This window comes from Poecilia latipinna, unplaced genomic scaffold (genome assembly GCF_001443285.1).
Source record: "Poecilia latipinna isolate Pla-1442-1.1 unplaced genomic scaffold, P_latipinna-1.0 Scaffold4046, whole genome shotgun sequence".
Classification (NCBI taxonomy): Eukaryota; Metazoa; Chordata; class Actinopteri; order Cyprinodontiformes; family Poeciliidae; genus Poecilia; species Poecilia latipinna.
The window spans coordinates 17872-31263 of record NW_015116662.1 but is presented as its reverse complement, the minus strand read 5'-3'; the positions used below and the strand labels follow the sequence as shown (position 1 = coordinate 31263).

The 13392-nt window shown below is 38.0% G+C and overlaps 1 protein-coding gene across 1 annotated transcript; it reads left to right on the top strand.

The window, feature by feature from the left end:
* Nucleotides 1–721: 721 nt before the first annotated feature.
* Nucleotides 722–11523, top strand: LOC106942113 (A disintegrin and metalloproteinase with thrombospondin motifs 6-like; the record flags this gene model as incomplete). Its single annotated transcript, XM_015025293.1, has 9 exons — nt 722–922; nt 5681–5761; nt 5936–6099; nt 6203–6329; nt 7151–7280; nt 7406–7610; nt 7960–8136; nt 9484–9649; nt 10710–11523. Coding segments are annotated over 9 exons (1361 nt in total), but the record flags the coding sequence as incomplete, so codon positions are not given.
* Between the last annotated feature and the right edge of the window lie 1869 nt (nt 11524–13392).

Sequence of the window (13392 nt, the reverse complement as noted above, 5' to 3'; positions counted from 1 at the left end):
GAAAAATGTGCTGTTTTTTTTTTTTACACTTTTTCATTAATTGTGATTAATCACAGTTAATTAGAATTAATTGTGAAAGAGTGAAATACACTCATGCAACTTCTGTCATTGGTTATATTTTCAATTTTCAGGCAGAGCAGGCCAACTGGTTGAAATATGTTACTGTTGAAAGCAAGATCAGAAAAATAGATGTTTGGGGAAAAAAAGTTAAATCTGTCTTTCTAGTCATACAATAACATTATGCTATAACATGATTAATTTTGTGTTAATTCAAGTGAATTGATCAAAAAGTATTTACATTTTATACATAATTTTGTTCGCTTAAATGCTATTATAAATTGTCCACTAAAACTAAATAAAATTTGAGTAAAATTAAATTTGCTGTCAAAATTAACGCTGCCTGGCATCAACCAGCCGCCGCGTGCAGGAACAGAAATCGGAGCAGTCGTCGTTCGTTTTCTACAGTTTAGTTTCAGTTTTGTTCCCTGTTTAAGAGTTTGAGTGAAACCACCTGCTTCGCTCATCATGAAATTTATTTATGTCGACAGCCTTGAGTTCAGCGACCAAAGAGCGTTGTGTCTGCTCAGGATCAGACAAAAAAAAAACAAAAAAAACACGCAGCACACATCTGGGTTTTCTATCTGATATTTCTGTGTTTTGAAAAAGCGGTCTGGAAGACATTAGGAGGTAATTCGTCAGCTCGGCCTCTGACACCTCTCAGCTCACCGACTGTGCCCTCTTCCGCCCGTGACCCCGGTTGACCTCTGCAGCTCACTCGTTCCTGTCTTTTTGTCGCAGCACGTGGGCTGCGATCGTGTGCTCGGGTCGGACGTGCGTGAAGATCGCTGTCGGATCTGCGGCGGCGATGGGAGCAGCTGCACCTCGGTGGAGGGAGTCTTCAACGACTCGCTGCCTGAAGGAGGTAGAAATCAAAACGCTTCACCTGTTATCCTTCTGCTTTCATCATCCAAGTATAGTCAATCCAGGCTAGAATCAAATAAAAGAAAGTATTTCAGTTTAATTTCAACTTTGGAGCAAGTGTTCATCTTCCCAGAGGTTAGACGGGAAGCTTTCACCATTTGAAGGTATGCAACACAGTCTGTAGTTGAGGAAATATGCATATCTGGCTTTTGCTATCTTGGAGAGATGGATTCTGGGCAAATCAGAAGATGAAAACATACTTTCATAATCATGTATTTACACAAGCACTGGCTTAACTTTGCTGAAGTTTCAAATGAAGCCAATGAACACTGCAAGGATTTCAAAATAATCATAATTTCTGCAATTATTTTACCTCGACTGGCCAGACTTTGCTTTAAAATCAGGTATGTGCAAGTCAGATACATTTAAAAGTTAGTAAATTTCAGTAATTCAATCCACTAAGCGAAATAACTTACTGATTACACACAAGCTGATGTTTTCAAGCCTTTTTCTGTTAATTATGATGATTTTCTGCTTACATCTAATAAAAACACGACATTTATGATTAGAATGGTACATAAAATAAATAGAAAAACATTTTTAAAACAAAAATGAAAAGTATCTGTAATACCTTCTTACAGATTATATTTTCAAAAGTTCTGAGGAAGATTATCATGTCAGTGATGCAGACATAACATCCATATTTGCACATTGAAATTCGAAGTCCTATTCACAGTCGAACATGAGTTTGAACTTCTTTATGTTGAAACACTTCTTTGATCGCCTTTATCATGTTTAGTGAAACTGCTTTACAAAACAAGCTGGATCCTGTTTGGCAACATTTGTTTACTAAAACCATCAACTCACCTCTTTGTGTTTATATGTTCATTGTTTATTTTTACAAATCTCAGTCCTGCAACCCGGATTTTATCTGTTCACATTTGTTATTGTTTTTGTACACTTTTTAGGACTTGTTTTTTCTGAATCCTGCATTTTTCTTTATTTTAATTGCACATATCTTGAAAAAAGAATTATCTGACTTATTTGAATTGTTTTCTGATGAATGCTCTTCAAGAAATACCAAATGACTTTATTGCCATTATCTTTATCAATTATTTCAACTGTTTATAATCAGAAATGTCTGTACAGTCCTGTAACATTTCAGTGAAAAGATTCCAAAGTTTGGCATCCCATAAATGCGAGCCATGAATCAGAATATTCAAAGTGGATTGTTAACCCTAACCCATGCAAACAACACTGAAACACGTTTTAATCTGATTAAAAAGTGTTTCAGAAGTGGTTATGCCTGCATAAACTCAAAACAGATTTTCACCAAAAGCAACTGTTTGTCCAAACAACTTCCCGAGTTTATAAAGGGTCATTATGTAATTAAAAACTGGAATCGACGTCACCATCACACACACGTAATATTGTTGTTTCATTTCAACAATATTATAGATCTGAAGTTTGTCAAAATTTGTTTATATATTCTTTGAATTTTAATTTGTTTAGTCAATAAGTTGTTTCTCCAGACTTTTGTTGGCGTTTTAAGTTTTGTTACGCCGCTCTTGGCAGTTGGTGGTTACCATAGCAACCAGTAGCTGACAGCTCCTCCCCCTTTTTCTGTTGCCGTCGGTAACTGTGGGGCAGAAGCTGCTAGACTGATGTTAACCAGCAACCTGATTTGTTTTTCTTTTTGTTTTGTTAGAATAAATACAGTGAACCTGAATGTGTCTGTCAGGACGTCGACCTACTGGACCTGAGTCGAACTCAGAAGGGTCACACACAGATGCTACTTTCAAAAACACGCGGCATGTAAATCCGACCGCTGCAGCTTGAGGTCCAGCTGCTATCAAATGTATTTTAGGTGACAGTCTGCCCACAACACCAACTCCAGAGTCGCTCATGTTTGTGTTGACACCCACCGCCCCCTCCCATGATTCTCTGGGGCGGGCCACACCCTGAACATGCACTCCTGCTGTAAGCCACAAGAACCGGGTCAACCTGTCAGCCTCCGTCTGACGTCCCTGCAGCTTTCAGAACATCTGCAGCCACAGCTGGTGTTTAAAGAAAGTCACTTTCTATTAGAAGTAGGGCTGACAAAACGTATCACAGTATAACCCTTTCATATCAATATCAATAATTATTGATTAGTTTTGTTTTAAATATTTTAAATACTACCAAGCTGATGGCATGACCTTTCCTGTTTTATCAAGTTTTCAATCCACACCGTTGTTTTTTTTATTTTTAAGCTCCTATGAGTGGCGAAACCTTAAGCTTCTGCTGCACAAGTTACTGAACATGTTGTTGCTAGGTAACCACAAGTTGCTCAACATGTTGTTGCTAGGTAACCAAAGAGTGGGTGAGTTAGTTAATGTCACTAACCTTGCTTAACTAGCCATGACAGGTTACCTAAGCCTCTCCAGGCTGCCTATATCTCCCAGAATGCCTTGTGGTTCTGGATTTGAGTTTAGTGAGTTCTGTCACATGTTTTCTATTGATATTGATCAGGTGTCTATGGCGATATACATTGTTATTGATTTATTGTCTATCCATGTCTGGAAGCCTCCAGAAACTGAAGCAAGGATGGAAAGAGGAGCGGATGAAATTCCTCCACAACTAAAAAAATAAAAAACTACAAAATCCTGCAACGTCCAGCTATGCTTTTTAATAAAGTCGATTTATAATGCTGTATCTTTCAAATGCGGCACAGTAAAGTGAGTTTAAATTAAATGAAGCTTTACTTTTCAAAGTGAAGTAGACTCGGTCACAATGACAGCACAGGGCTTTTTCATCTCAAACTCAAACTCCAGGCGCAGGACTGGAGGCTTATTCTGGTACTGGTCAGGATTTATGACTGGGAGAATCACTCAGTCATGTCTACAGCAAGCTTTTGATTTCTCCCAACTCCAAAAAAGCCTCCAGCCAACACTTCTCCTCTGCTGTCTGCTTCAGTGATTTAAAGTCTCCCTCTGGAGTTTTTGACCTGCAGCAGAGTTTTGGGGCAACTTTTATATGTGTGGCTTCCCGTTTTGTTTGTCTCACACATCTGCATTATGACATGCAAGCACACAGTTCACATGCATTACAGTAAACCACTTCTATTTTGTTGGTTTTGTTGTTTGCCAATAGACTCTGCAATGTGCAGATTATAAAGCTGTAAGGCAGTAAATATAAGTGTAAGCTCAAAAAAAACAAAAGTATGCGAGGCATATAGGCAAAACTTAGTATGAAACTATGCATTACATTGCAAGAACATCCCAGAAACCTCTTTACTCTATTATTAACATACCAAGTGATAACATTATCCCTATAGGGAGAGTTTTATGACCACAGAATGAAGCCAAACCACTGCGTCTGCACTGTAAAGCTAAGAAAAATGACATGAATGTGTACTGGAGTTCAGCCTGTTCGAAAAAAGTGAAAGATCAGATTTCCCAATGCTCCTGTGTTTTTTTTATTTTAATTTTATTTGTGCTCCAATCTCAGCATAGATGCACTTACACTGCAAAAACACTAAATTTTACCAAATATTTTTGGTCTGATTTGTAGTGCAACTATCTTGGTACACTTGAAATAAGACAAAACTAACTAATAAGAAACTTTTAGAGCGATTTGGTTGTTTGTTTTAGGTAAATAATTTCTTACTATTGATTAGTACCAGTACCAGTTCCATTGACAGATTATTTAAATTGTAACAAAGACAAATCTGCCAGTGCGATTAGCACTTTTTCATCAATATTAAGGAATTATTCACTTGTATTAAGTTCTTATATTTTGCTGAAAAGCCACTTGTAAGTTATTTTTATCTTATTTCAATTGTACTGAGATATTTACATTAAAACTAGACATAAATACTAGGTAAAATTTTGCATTTCTGCATGGTGATGCAGTGAAGTTTGTGTTTTTAGTTTGAGAAAACATAAAAAAAAGTTCAATCTGTTTTGATTCTTTTAGCATTTCTTTTTCCCCTGTTCTTTGTCCTTAACATTTATTTTAAAAGGTACAACTTCCACTTGCAGATTATTTAAATTATAGTGATGCTTTTTCTCCATGTTATAGATGAAATAATCTGCCAGTGGAACTAATACTTTTTCAATTTTTGACTTAAAATAAGTTATTTTATCTTTCTGAAAGTTACTTGTAAGTTAGTTTTGTTTTACTTCAGATGTTTTGAGATATTTGCATTAGAAACTAGACAAAATATTTGGTAAGACTTGATGTTTTTGCAGTGTATGTCAATTCCCAATTTGTCCACCATATCTGTCACATAGGTGGTGAGGTGTTGCTAAATTTTCTGAAACCAAAATCTTTTGCCTCTCAAAGCTTCACAACCAAAAAAAGAATCGCTGGAAGGAATTAGATTCCAGTCGAGCTTTTTCATTCTGTCATCCTCCAGTGAGTTGGAGTTATTTATGGTGCTTCAGCACCTGGTCTTCTGGCTGGACGGCAGAGCGAAGCTCAGAAAGTCAGAGTGAGGCGAGATGGAGGTGAGATGAGCAAAAAAAAGAAACATGGACGAAAGACAGACAGATGGAGTGAATGGAGGGAAAATGGGAGAAGCCAGGTCCTGGCAGAGACGTTGTTTCTGAGCAGAGACTGGAGGATGTCTGCCCAGGAATGCAGCTGGAAACTGAAGCCCCTGCTTAGCACGTTGATGTCCCACAGAGTTAAACACCACACTGATCCACAGTGAATAAAACTCCTTCATTTCACTTTCTCTTTTTTTCTGTTTTTTTTTGGCGTTTTCTGCTCCCAGATTATGAAGAAGTGGTGAGAATTCCTAAAGGATCAGTGTTCATCCACATTCAAGAGCTCAACATTTCCCTCAACTACCTTGGTAAGTCGAAGATGGTTTATACAAACACTTGTCAAAAAGTCTCATTCAGATTAAAAACTAATGCTAGTTCTAACTGGAGAGGTAAATATACTGGTTTTAAAGTCACTGCTCATGTGTTTACAGTTTGCTTCAAATTGTGGCGTGTATTTTTGATCTCTCTTCTCTGTGTTCCAGTCCTGAAGAGCAAAAACGACCAGTATTTTATCAATGGGAAGCTTAACATTGACACGCCTCGAAGGTTCAGCGTTGCCGGGACGATTTTCCACTACCGGCGGCCCACCGACGGTCCAGAAACGCTAGAAGCTCTGGGCCCAACAAACATGACCCTCATTGTCATGGTAGGAGTGGGACAGAAGAAATATAGTGTTCAAAAGATGCACAGTTAGAATTTGATAAAGTGAAATTAGTGAATCTAATCCTGTTTTGCATTTGTGGGTTTAGGTGCTGGTGAGGGAGGACAACCAGGGGATCCACTATCGCTTCAACCCGCCTGTCAGCAGGGATCCCATGAGCGGCTTCGCCTGGCAGTACACGTCCTGGTCCCGCTGTTCGGCTTTGTGTGCTGGAGGTAGGAGAGCAAGAAAAAACACAAATACATGTTTAAATTTGTTTTATCGGCTGCACACAGTCACTGGCTGATCAACTCGTAACCTGAACGTAAATAAAGAAATGAAATTTAACAGTGAAAACATCAACTTTTTACTTTTTTGTTGACGTTTATACACATGTGGGTTGCTTTGAGGTTATGAACTGTTCACACAGTCGTGACATTGTGGTTGCATTTGATTAATAGGAAAATAATCTGATTTTAGCAATTGGATTGGACAGAATCAGAATCAGCAGGTCAGGCTTTTCAATGAACTCCTAGTTGCCTTCACTGGACAAATTAGCAATAGATTTGATTTTGCTATAGGAGTAAATGGGGAGCAATTATCACAGAAAATTCAAGTACACTGGGAAAACACAAACTCTTACCATTTATTTTGGGCTAGTTTCTAGTGTAAATATCTTAATATGCTTGAAATAAAATTAACTTTCAAGTAACTCTTCAGCAAGATAGAGGAGCTTGTTTTAAGTCAATACTTCATGAATATTGATGCCAGTCTTACTGGCAGAAATGTCTTGTTAGTGAATTAATCTGCAAGTGGAACCAGTACTTTTATTGATACTATAGAGTTATTAACTATAAACAAACATTTATATCTTGCTGAAAAGTTACTTGGAAGTTAGATTTGTCTTATTTCCAGTGTACTAAGATATTTGCACTAGAAACTAAACAGATACTTGCTAAGAGTTTGTGTTTTTGCAGTGCAATGCAGTGAAATTTGGGTGATAAAATGTGTTTCTTTTGGCATTGTGTTGTATTTTTTCTGTCTCACCTGTGGTCAGGTGTACAGATCCAGCAGGTTGTGTGTAAGAGGCAGTCGGATCTTTCTGTCGTCTACAATCACTTCTGTGACAAGAAGAGCAAACCCAAAGAGAAGAGAAGATCCTGCAACACTGAGCCGTGCTCCCCAAAGTGAGTCCTGATCACTTTGTCTTTGCATGAGAGGGAGTTAAAAACTTGTCTTGCATTTCCCTCTTAATGCGACAGCAGCGTGTGAGGATATTAAAAACAAACAGCAGGTTTCTTTCCGCTTCCAGCTGGTGGACAGGAGAGTGGTCGGAGTGCAGCCGCAGTTGTAACGGCGGCCTGCGCACTCGGGAGGTGTTATGTAAAAGGAGAATCTCTGCGGTGGAGGAGAAGGTCCTGGACGACTCGGCCTGCAGCTCCGCCCGCCCCTCGTTCACAGAGCCCTGCAGCAACCACAGCTGCCCTCCAGAGTGGCTGGCCTTGGACTGGTCCGAGGTACAAACACGTTTTTGCAGTCTTACATGTTTACTTTGACTTTTGCAGTTGTTTTAGACAACCAGTTGCCGTTTTGAACCATCCCAAAAACACACAGTTGTCTGCAATAATGAAACAAGAGTTCATTATTGGCCAGGACAATAACCTCAAAATTTACACTTGCACATTAATATGTCAGGTTTTACAAAAACTCTGTTGCATTGTTTCATTGCAGCTGCTGCCCCCTGCTGGACTGATGAAGTTTCATATTTTTTTGCATGCTTATGAACGCAGTGACCTCCCTGCTCCTCCATCTCTCCGCCGTTGTGCCTGTCGGTTTAAACATAGTTTTCCTTCCTCCTGTATGCAGTGCACACCCAGTTGTGGTCCCGGCTACCGACACCGAGTGGTGTTGTGTAAGAGCGGGGAGAGCGGCAACACATTGCCAGACTCAAAGTGTCCCAAAAATGGCCGCCCGACCTCCAGGGTGCGCTGTAACCTGCAGCGCTGCCCTCCTCCTGTCTGGGTGACAGGCCCGTGGGGCGAGGTGAGACGCGTCCTTCACCATTTTTACCTGATCAAAATGTTCAGTTCATTGTTAAAGAAAGTACACCCTCTTTTACCAGGTTCTAAATTTATGTAAATTCAACCTGAAGTTTACAAAAACAAACAGATTCCTGGGTAAGCCGGTAAGTGTGTAGAAAATTAACTTTAAATTGCTTTCGCTGACTGAGGATGGCAAGCTGAAGCTGGTGTCTTAAGGTTCCACTGCAACATTTTGATCATTTTAAGGTCTGAACTTGGACTAGGCCAGCGGTCTGCAACTTGTACAAACTGAAGAGCCACTTTTACTCTCAGGCCAGCCAAATAAAACTCATTTACAGACACAAATGTCACATGACTTTTTGAGAAAAAGACAACTTATAAGTTTAGATCAGTATCTACTATTTGCCATTTGCCGTTTTTTTTTTTTAGTATTTTTAGGATTTAAAATTAAGTTAAACATAAAATTGAGCAAAAAGAGGATGGGTCTTTTTTTCTGTGGGACAGAAAATGATATAATAAACTTAAAAACTGTTACAAACATGAGGATAGCAACATCTAAATTCTTTTGTTTTTCAGCCAAAATGTTGTAATATATCAGGATTATTTTATTGACAAATTATCCCACATTTGACTTTAAAATACCTATCCATATAAAATAGTTCATTGTCTGAGAATTAACTTTTTGAGTCTCTTTTTGTTCAGTAACAACTTCCAAACTGAAGAGTGGTTACAGTGATATATCAAAGCTTTATTGTGGTGTGTGCAGTGTTTGGAAAACAAAATTCATTTTTGAGTTTCAAACCAGGCAGTCACTGGCTTAGGGCTGCTTAAACTGAAATTGAATAAAATTTTGTCACTTCCGTCAGTTTCTTGTTTGGTCTCCATTCCTGATGAATAAAACCCTTGAACTTAAAGAGGGTGTTCTTTCTTTTTACTGCATTTTTTTTACTTCATGAATTATGAAATTCTCACAACTACTTAATAAACTGAATCTCTGTTTTATCTCATGGAGTAATTTAATCTAGGTATCTTAAATAGCCATGTTTAATGCTTCAGTATTGACATTTTAGTAAATCATTATGGGGCATTGAAAAAAGAAAAATAACTTTCTAGGAACTATCAGAAATAACTGGAAGTTGCTTGCAGCTTTTAAAGAGCATAATTAAAAAATAGGAAGTGTTTATATGTAAGCTTCCTAAGTCTTTGTTACCTGTTGGATTAAGCCTAACTGTTAGCCACTAGTCTTCCTGTTAGCACTGTTAGTTTTATCTTTTAAATTAAACTTCTGGGAAACCAAGTTGAGATGTGGTGGGATTATCTTTCTGTGAAACGTGTTTGTGTGGTTCAGTGCTCTGCCAGATGTGGTCTGGGTCAGGAGATGCGCTCGGTTCAGTGCCTGGCCCACACTGGCCAGCCATCCAACGAGTGTCTGGAGCATCAGCGGCCCGCCGCCATGCAGCAGTGCAAGAGCAAATGTGACGCCAGTCTGCCCGTCAACTCGGAGAATCCAGAAGGTCAGAGGCCAAATTTCAGTGCTGGTCTTTCTGTCGAACCGAGAGGAGTTTTTATTTATTCAGATTACATTCAGGGAACAGTGGTGGGCACACTTCCGCTAATGTGCTAATAGCAAAGGTGATTTTTCGCTCAGCATTTTTAGCTAACTTTGAAATTATTTAATGCACTTATAGCTTTCCCTCGATAAATTTAGGGAAAGCTATAAGTGTCAGTTGATTATCAGTTGATTAAAATTAAACATCCATGGTGAAGTTTTGGTTATCAGCAGTTAAGAGTTTTTCAAGTAGGTAGACTTTTATATCCATGCTCTTATTTTGAAAGGGGCGAATACCGAGTAGATCAGTTTCCTCTCCTCGCGTTCTCTTTTTTTATTTTAAACAAGAAACGTAAGGGAACAAAATTGAAAACTGTTGGTAGAGAGAAAGATATAATAACAGATACAGTATGTAAGAGCGTTGTAGAAGACGTAAAATATATTTGTGCTCGAGGGTTGCAGTTTTTCAAGGGCAGGTGCAATTTAAATTGAAGTTAGCACTTTAGCATTAGCTTCTGCTAAATTTCCGGTTGGTGAAGCACGTTAGCTACAACTGTTTTTGGTTCTTTTTAGTTTGCGGTGCCCACCACAGTAATTGAACTACCATAAATCCTGACCCAGTGAACACTAGATAAGATAAATGCAGCATTTATTCTTTTTTTCCTCCTTCCGGATTTCATTTTGATTATGTTAAGTTTGTTAACAGATTGATATTTTTGTGAACTCTTTGAAGCTTTTGGTTTTATCAAAGATTTAAATGCTACATCCTCAAAATCCACAGGCTGTTATTTTTCAACAACCATTTTCTACAGGAGGAAATAATCTTATCTTAAATTATATTACAAATCTCAATCTATCAAAAACAGTTTGTCATAAGATTTTAAAAGGATTAGCATACAACAAATGTTTTTGCTGTGTGACTTTTAGTAGTTTGAAAAAGATTATATATGCTGAGGTGAGTAGATAAATTGCTAATATCAGATTGTCCAACACATTAGTAAAGCAGTGGTTCTTTGTCTCTGCAGAGTGTAAAGATGTGAGCACTGTGGCGTACTGCCCCCTGGTGCTCAGGTTCAAGTTCTGCAACCGGCCATATTTCAGACAGATGTGCTGTAAGACCTGCCAGGGACACTGACGCTGCTGCGGTTGCGGGGTCAAACAGTAAGACTGAACCTTTTCCACTGAGCCTCGCTGCAGCAGCCTTCACCGTTTCTCCGTCGGTTCAAGTTTGGGGTCCACTGTCGATGCTGACAAACAAATCCTGAAGTTAGTCAGAGGGGTTCTTTCTTTTCCTCTCCTCACTGATAATCCAGATTTGAAATCTCTGGACCAAACATCATTCCACTGGAGGAGAGGGTCCAGCGCTGAAACCTGAGAGGAAGGAGGGAGGAAGGCAGCAGCTGACCCTCTCTTTGCCTCTCTAAACTTTGACTTTGTCTTAATATTTTGGTGCTATACGTTTTATTTTGGCTACGGGACTGGTTTCAGTAATCTTAAACTCCACTTCTTATTACTTGAGTGGCCTAAATGTTTAGCCTGTTATACGTTTTTAAAACATCCACCTTGAAAGGAAGTGATTTTCACGGTATCTGTGCCCACAGCACTGCAACAACACAAAATCTTACCAATTCATTTTGGTCTAGTTTCTGATGCAAATATGTTAGTTCACTTGAAAGAAGACAAAACTGACCTACAAGTAACTTAGATACAAGCTTCTTTCAAGTCAATATTTTATTAATGTTGATGGAAAAAAGTACTTGTTCCATTGCCCCTGATGGCAAGATATTTTTCCATGTATAAGTGAAATGATCTGTCTATGGAGTAAGTACAATTTCATAAATATTTAGGAATTATTGATTTAAAGCTTCTATACTTCTAAGTTAATTTTCTTATTTTAGGTGCACTAAGATATTTGCACTAGAAACTAGACCAAAGTACTTGGATTTTGTGTTTTTGCAGTGAAAAAGATTAGCTCCTTTAATTTTAAATCATATTTTAATGTTAGCTTTTACTTGACTTACTGTTTTTATGTCCTTGTTTTGTTGCATATCAGTATAACCATCGAGTCCTCGCAGATATTCGGTTGTAAGAGCAGATTTGGATTTGCACAAAGCGTCTGCAGTCGGAGGACTTGTGTGTTTTGAGTTTCTTGTCCCATCATTTGACTTGATGTCTTTATGGAAGTTGTGGAAAACGCCGCGGTCTTGCCATTTGGGTAGTTTCTCCTACAGTTTATCACCTCTGCACCGTTAAATCACAACAGGCAGCAGAGCTTCACTGAAAATTGTTTTCATACAACAGGCTGTCGGATTGTCAGACTTCGGCACGAAGTCTGACATTATCAGATTTCACTCCGCGCAGCCTGGTTGTAAAGTTTTTGTTTTGTTTTATTTTTCCCACATGTGTAAAGGTGCAAATACTGAGTGGAAACACAGAGCACAGTGAGCCACAGCTCTGCCAACAGGAAGAGGCCAACAGAGGAGAGAGGCAGCCTCACATTTTTGTCACGTTCTTTGCATCAGGAAAGCTAATCTGAGCAATTAAATGCGTCATTTATCAGCCTTTTTTTAGGCATGAACCCCGACTTTCAGTTTCCTTCACAAAACTGCAGTTACTCTGTCTAAAACTTTAAGCCAGCCCTGATTTCATCATAACTTGCTTCTGGAGCTCTTATTTCTTATTTTAGACGATTATCTCGTCTTAAAACACATTTTTCTTTCCTGTGAAAGACAAAAAAAAATAGAAATATCCAAACCCAAGAGCACATTTCATCTTTTGTGATTATGAATATTATTTTCTACCTTTGAAACTTGTTTTTTTTTCTATAAATTCAGTGAAACAAAGGAGAATAAGTGATATTTTTGTAGCCTTACATTTAAAAAGTGTCCAGAAATAAAATTTCAGGTGATTTAACGTTTGAGACATTTTATGCTCACTTTGTTTACAGATCAGAAAAGTTTAAAATTCCTTCAGTGAAAAACAAAAAACCATCAATACAATTTAAAGAGATCACAATAAATTTTGTAAGAGAGAAAATAATTTTTTTCTGGTATGAATGCAGCTTTGTCATATCGCAGCCAGTTTTTTTATTTGGTATGTCAAAAGGGGAGCATAATCATTTTAACTTTAGTGCTTGTGTAATTTTGGAGCCATTTCCGCGTCATCAAATGTTTCAATGAGTCATCAAATGTTCACACCAGAGATCAAATCCCTGCTTTCAGACTGAAGTTATAGGATCTAAGCTGCAAATATTAAACCATCCTTTATTTTTTATGCATTTTACGGAGCCGGGAAAGTGGATAATTGAACTAAAATGAACAATCAGCTGCAGATAGATGGTCATGTCTTCAGGAAACTGTTAAAAAAAAAGAAATGCAGACAACATAATTACATGAAGTAAAGAAACGTATCTCGTATCAGTTTCTGTAACAGTTTCAATAATCTAATAATGAAACATGATGATCTGGTTGGTTTGAACTGGAGTAAAAACTACATTTAGTTGGAAAATGAGAATAATATACAACAAAATTACATCTAAAACAGATTTTTTATATCATTTCCATAAATCAAATGTATGGAAGAAGATAACTGAAAAAACATCCTGACTTCTAGAATCAAAATAGTTTGATAGTTTATGCACCTTGAGACAAATCTATAACGGTTCAGTACGGCAGCAGATTAGGGCCACTGCAGATTAAAAAAATAAAA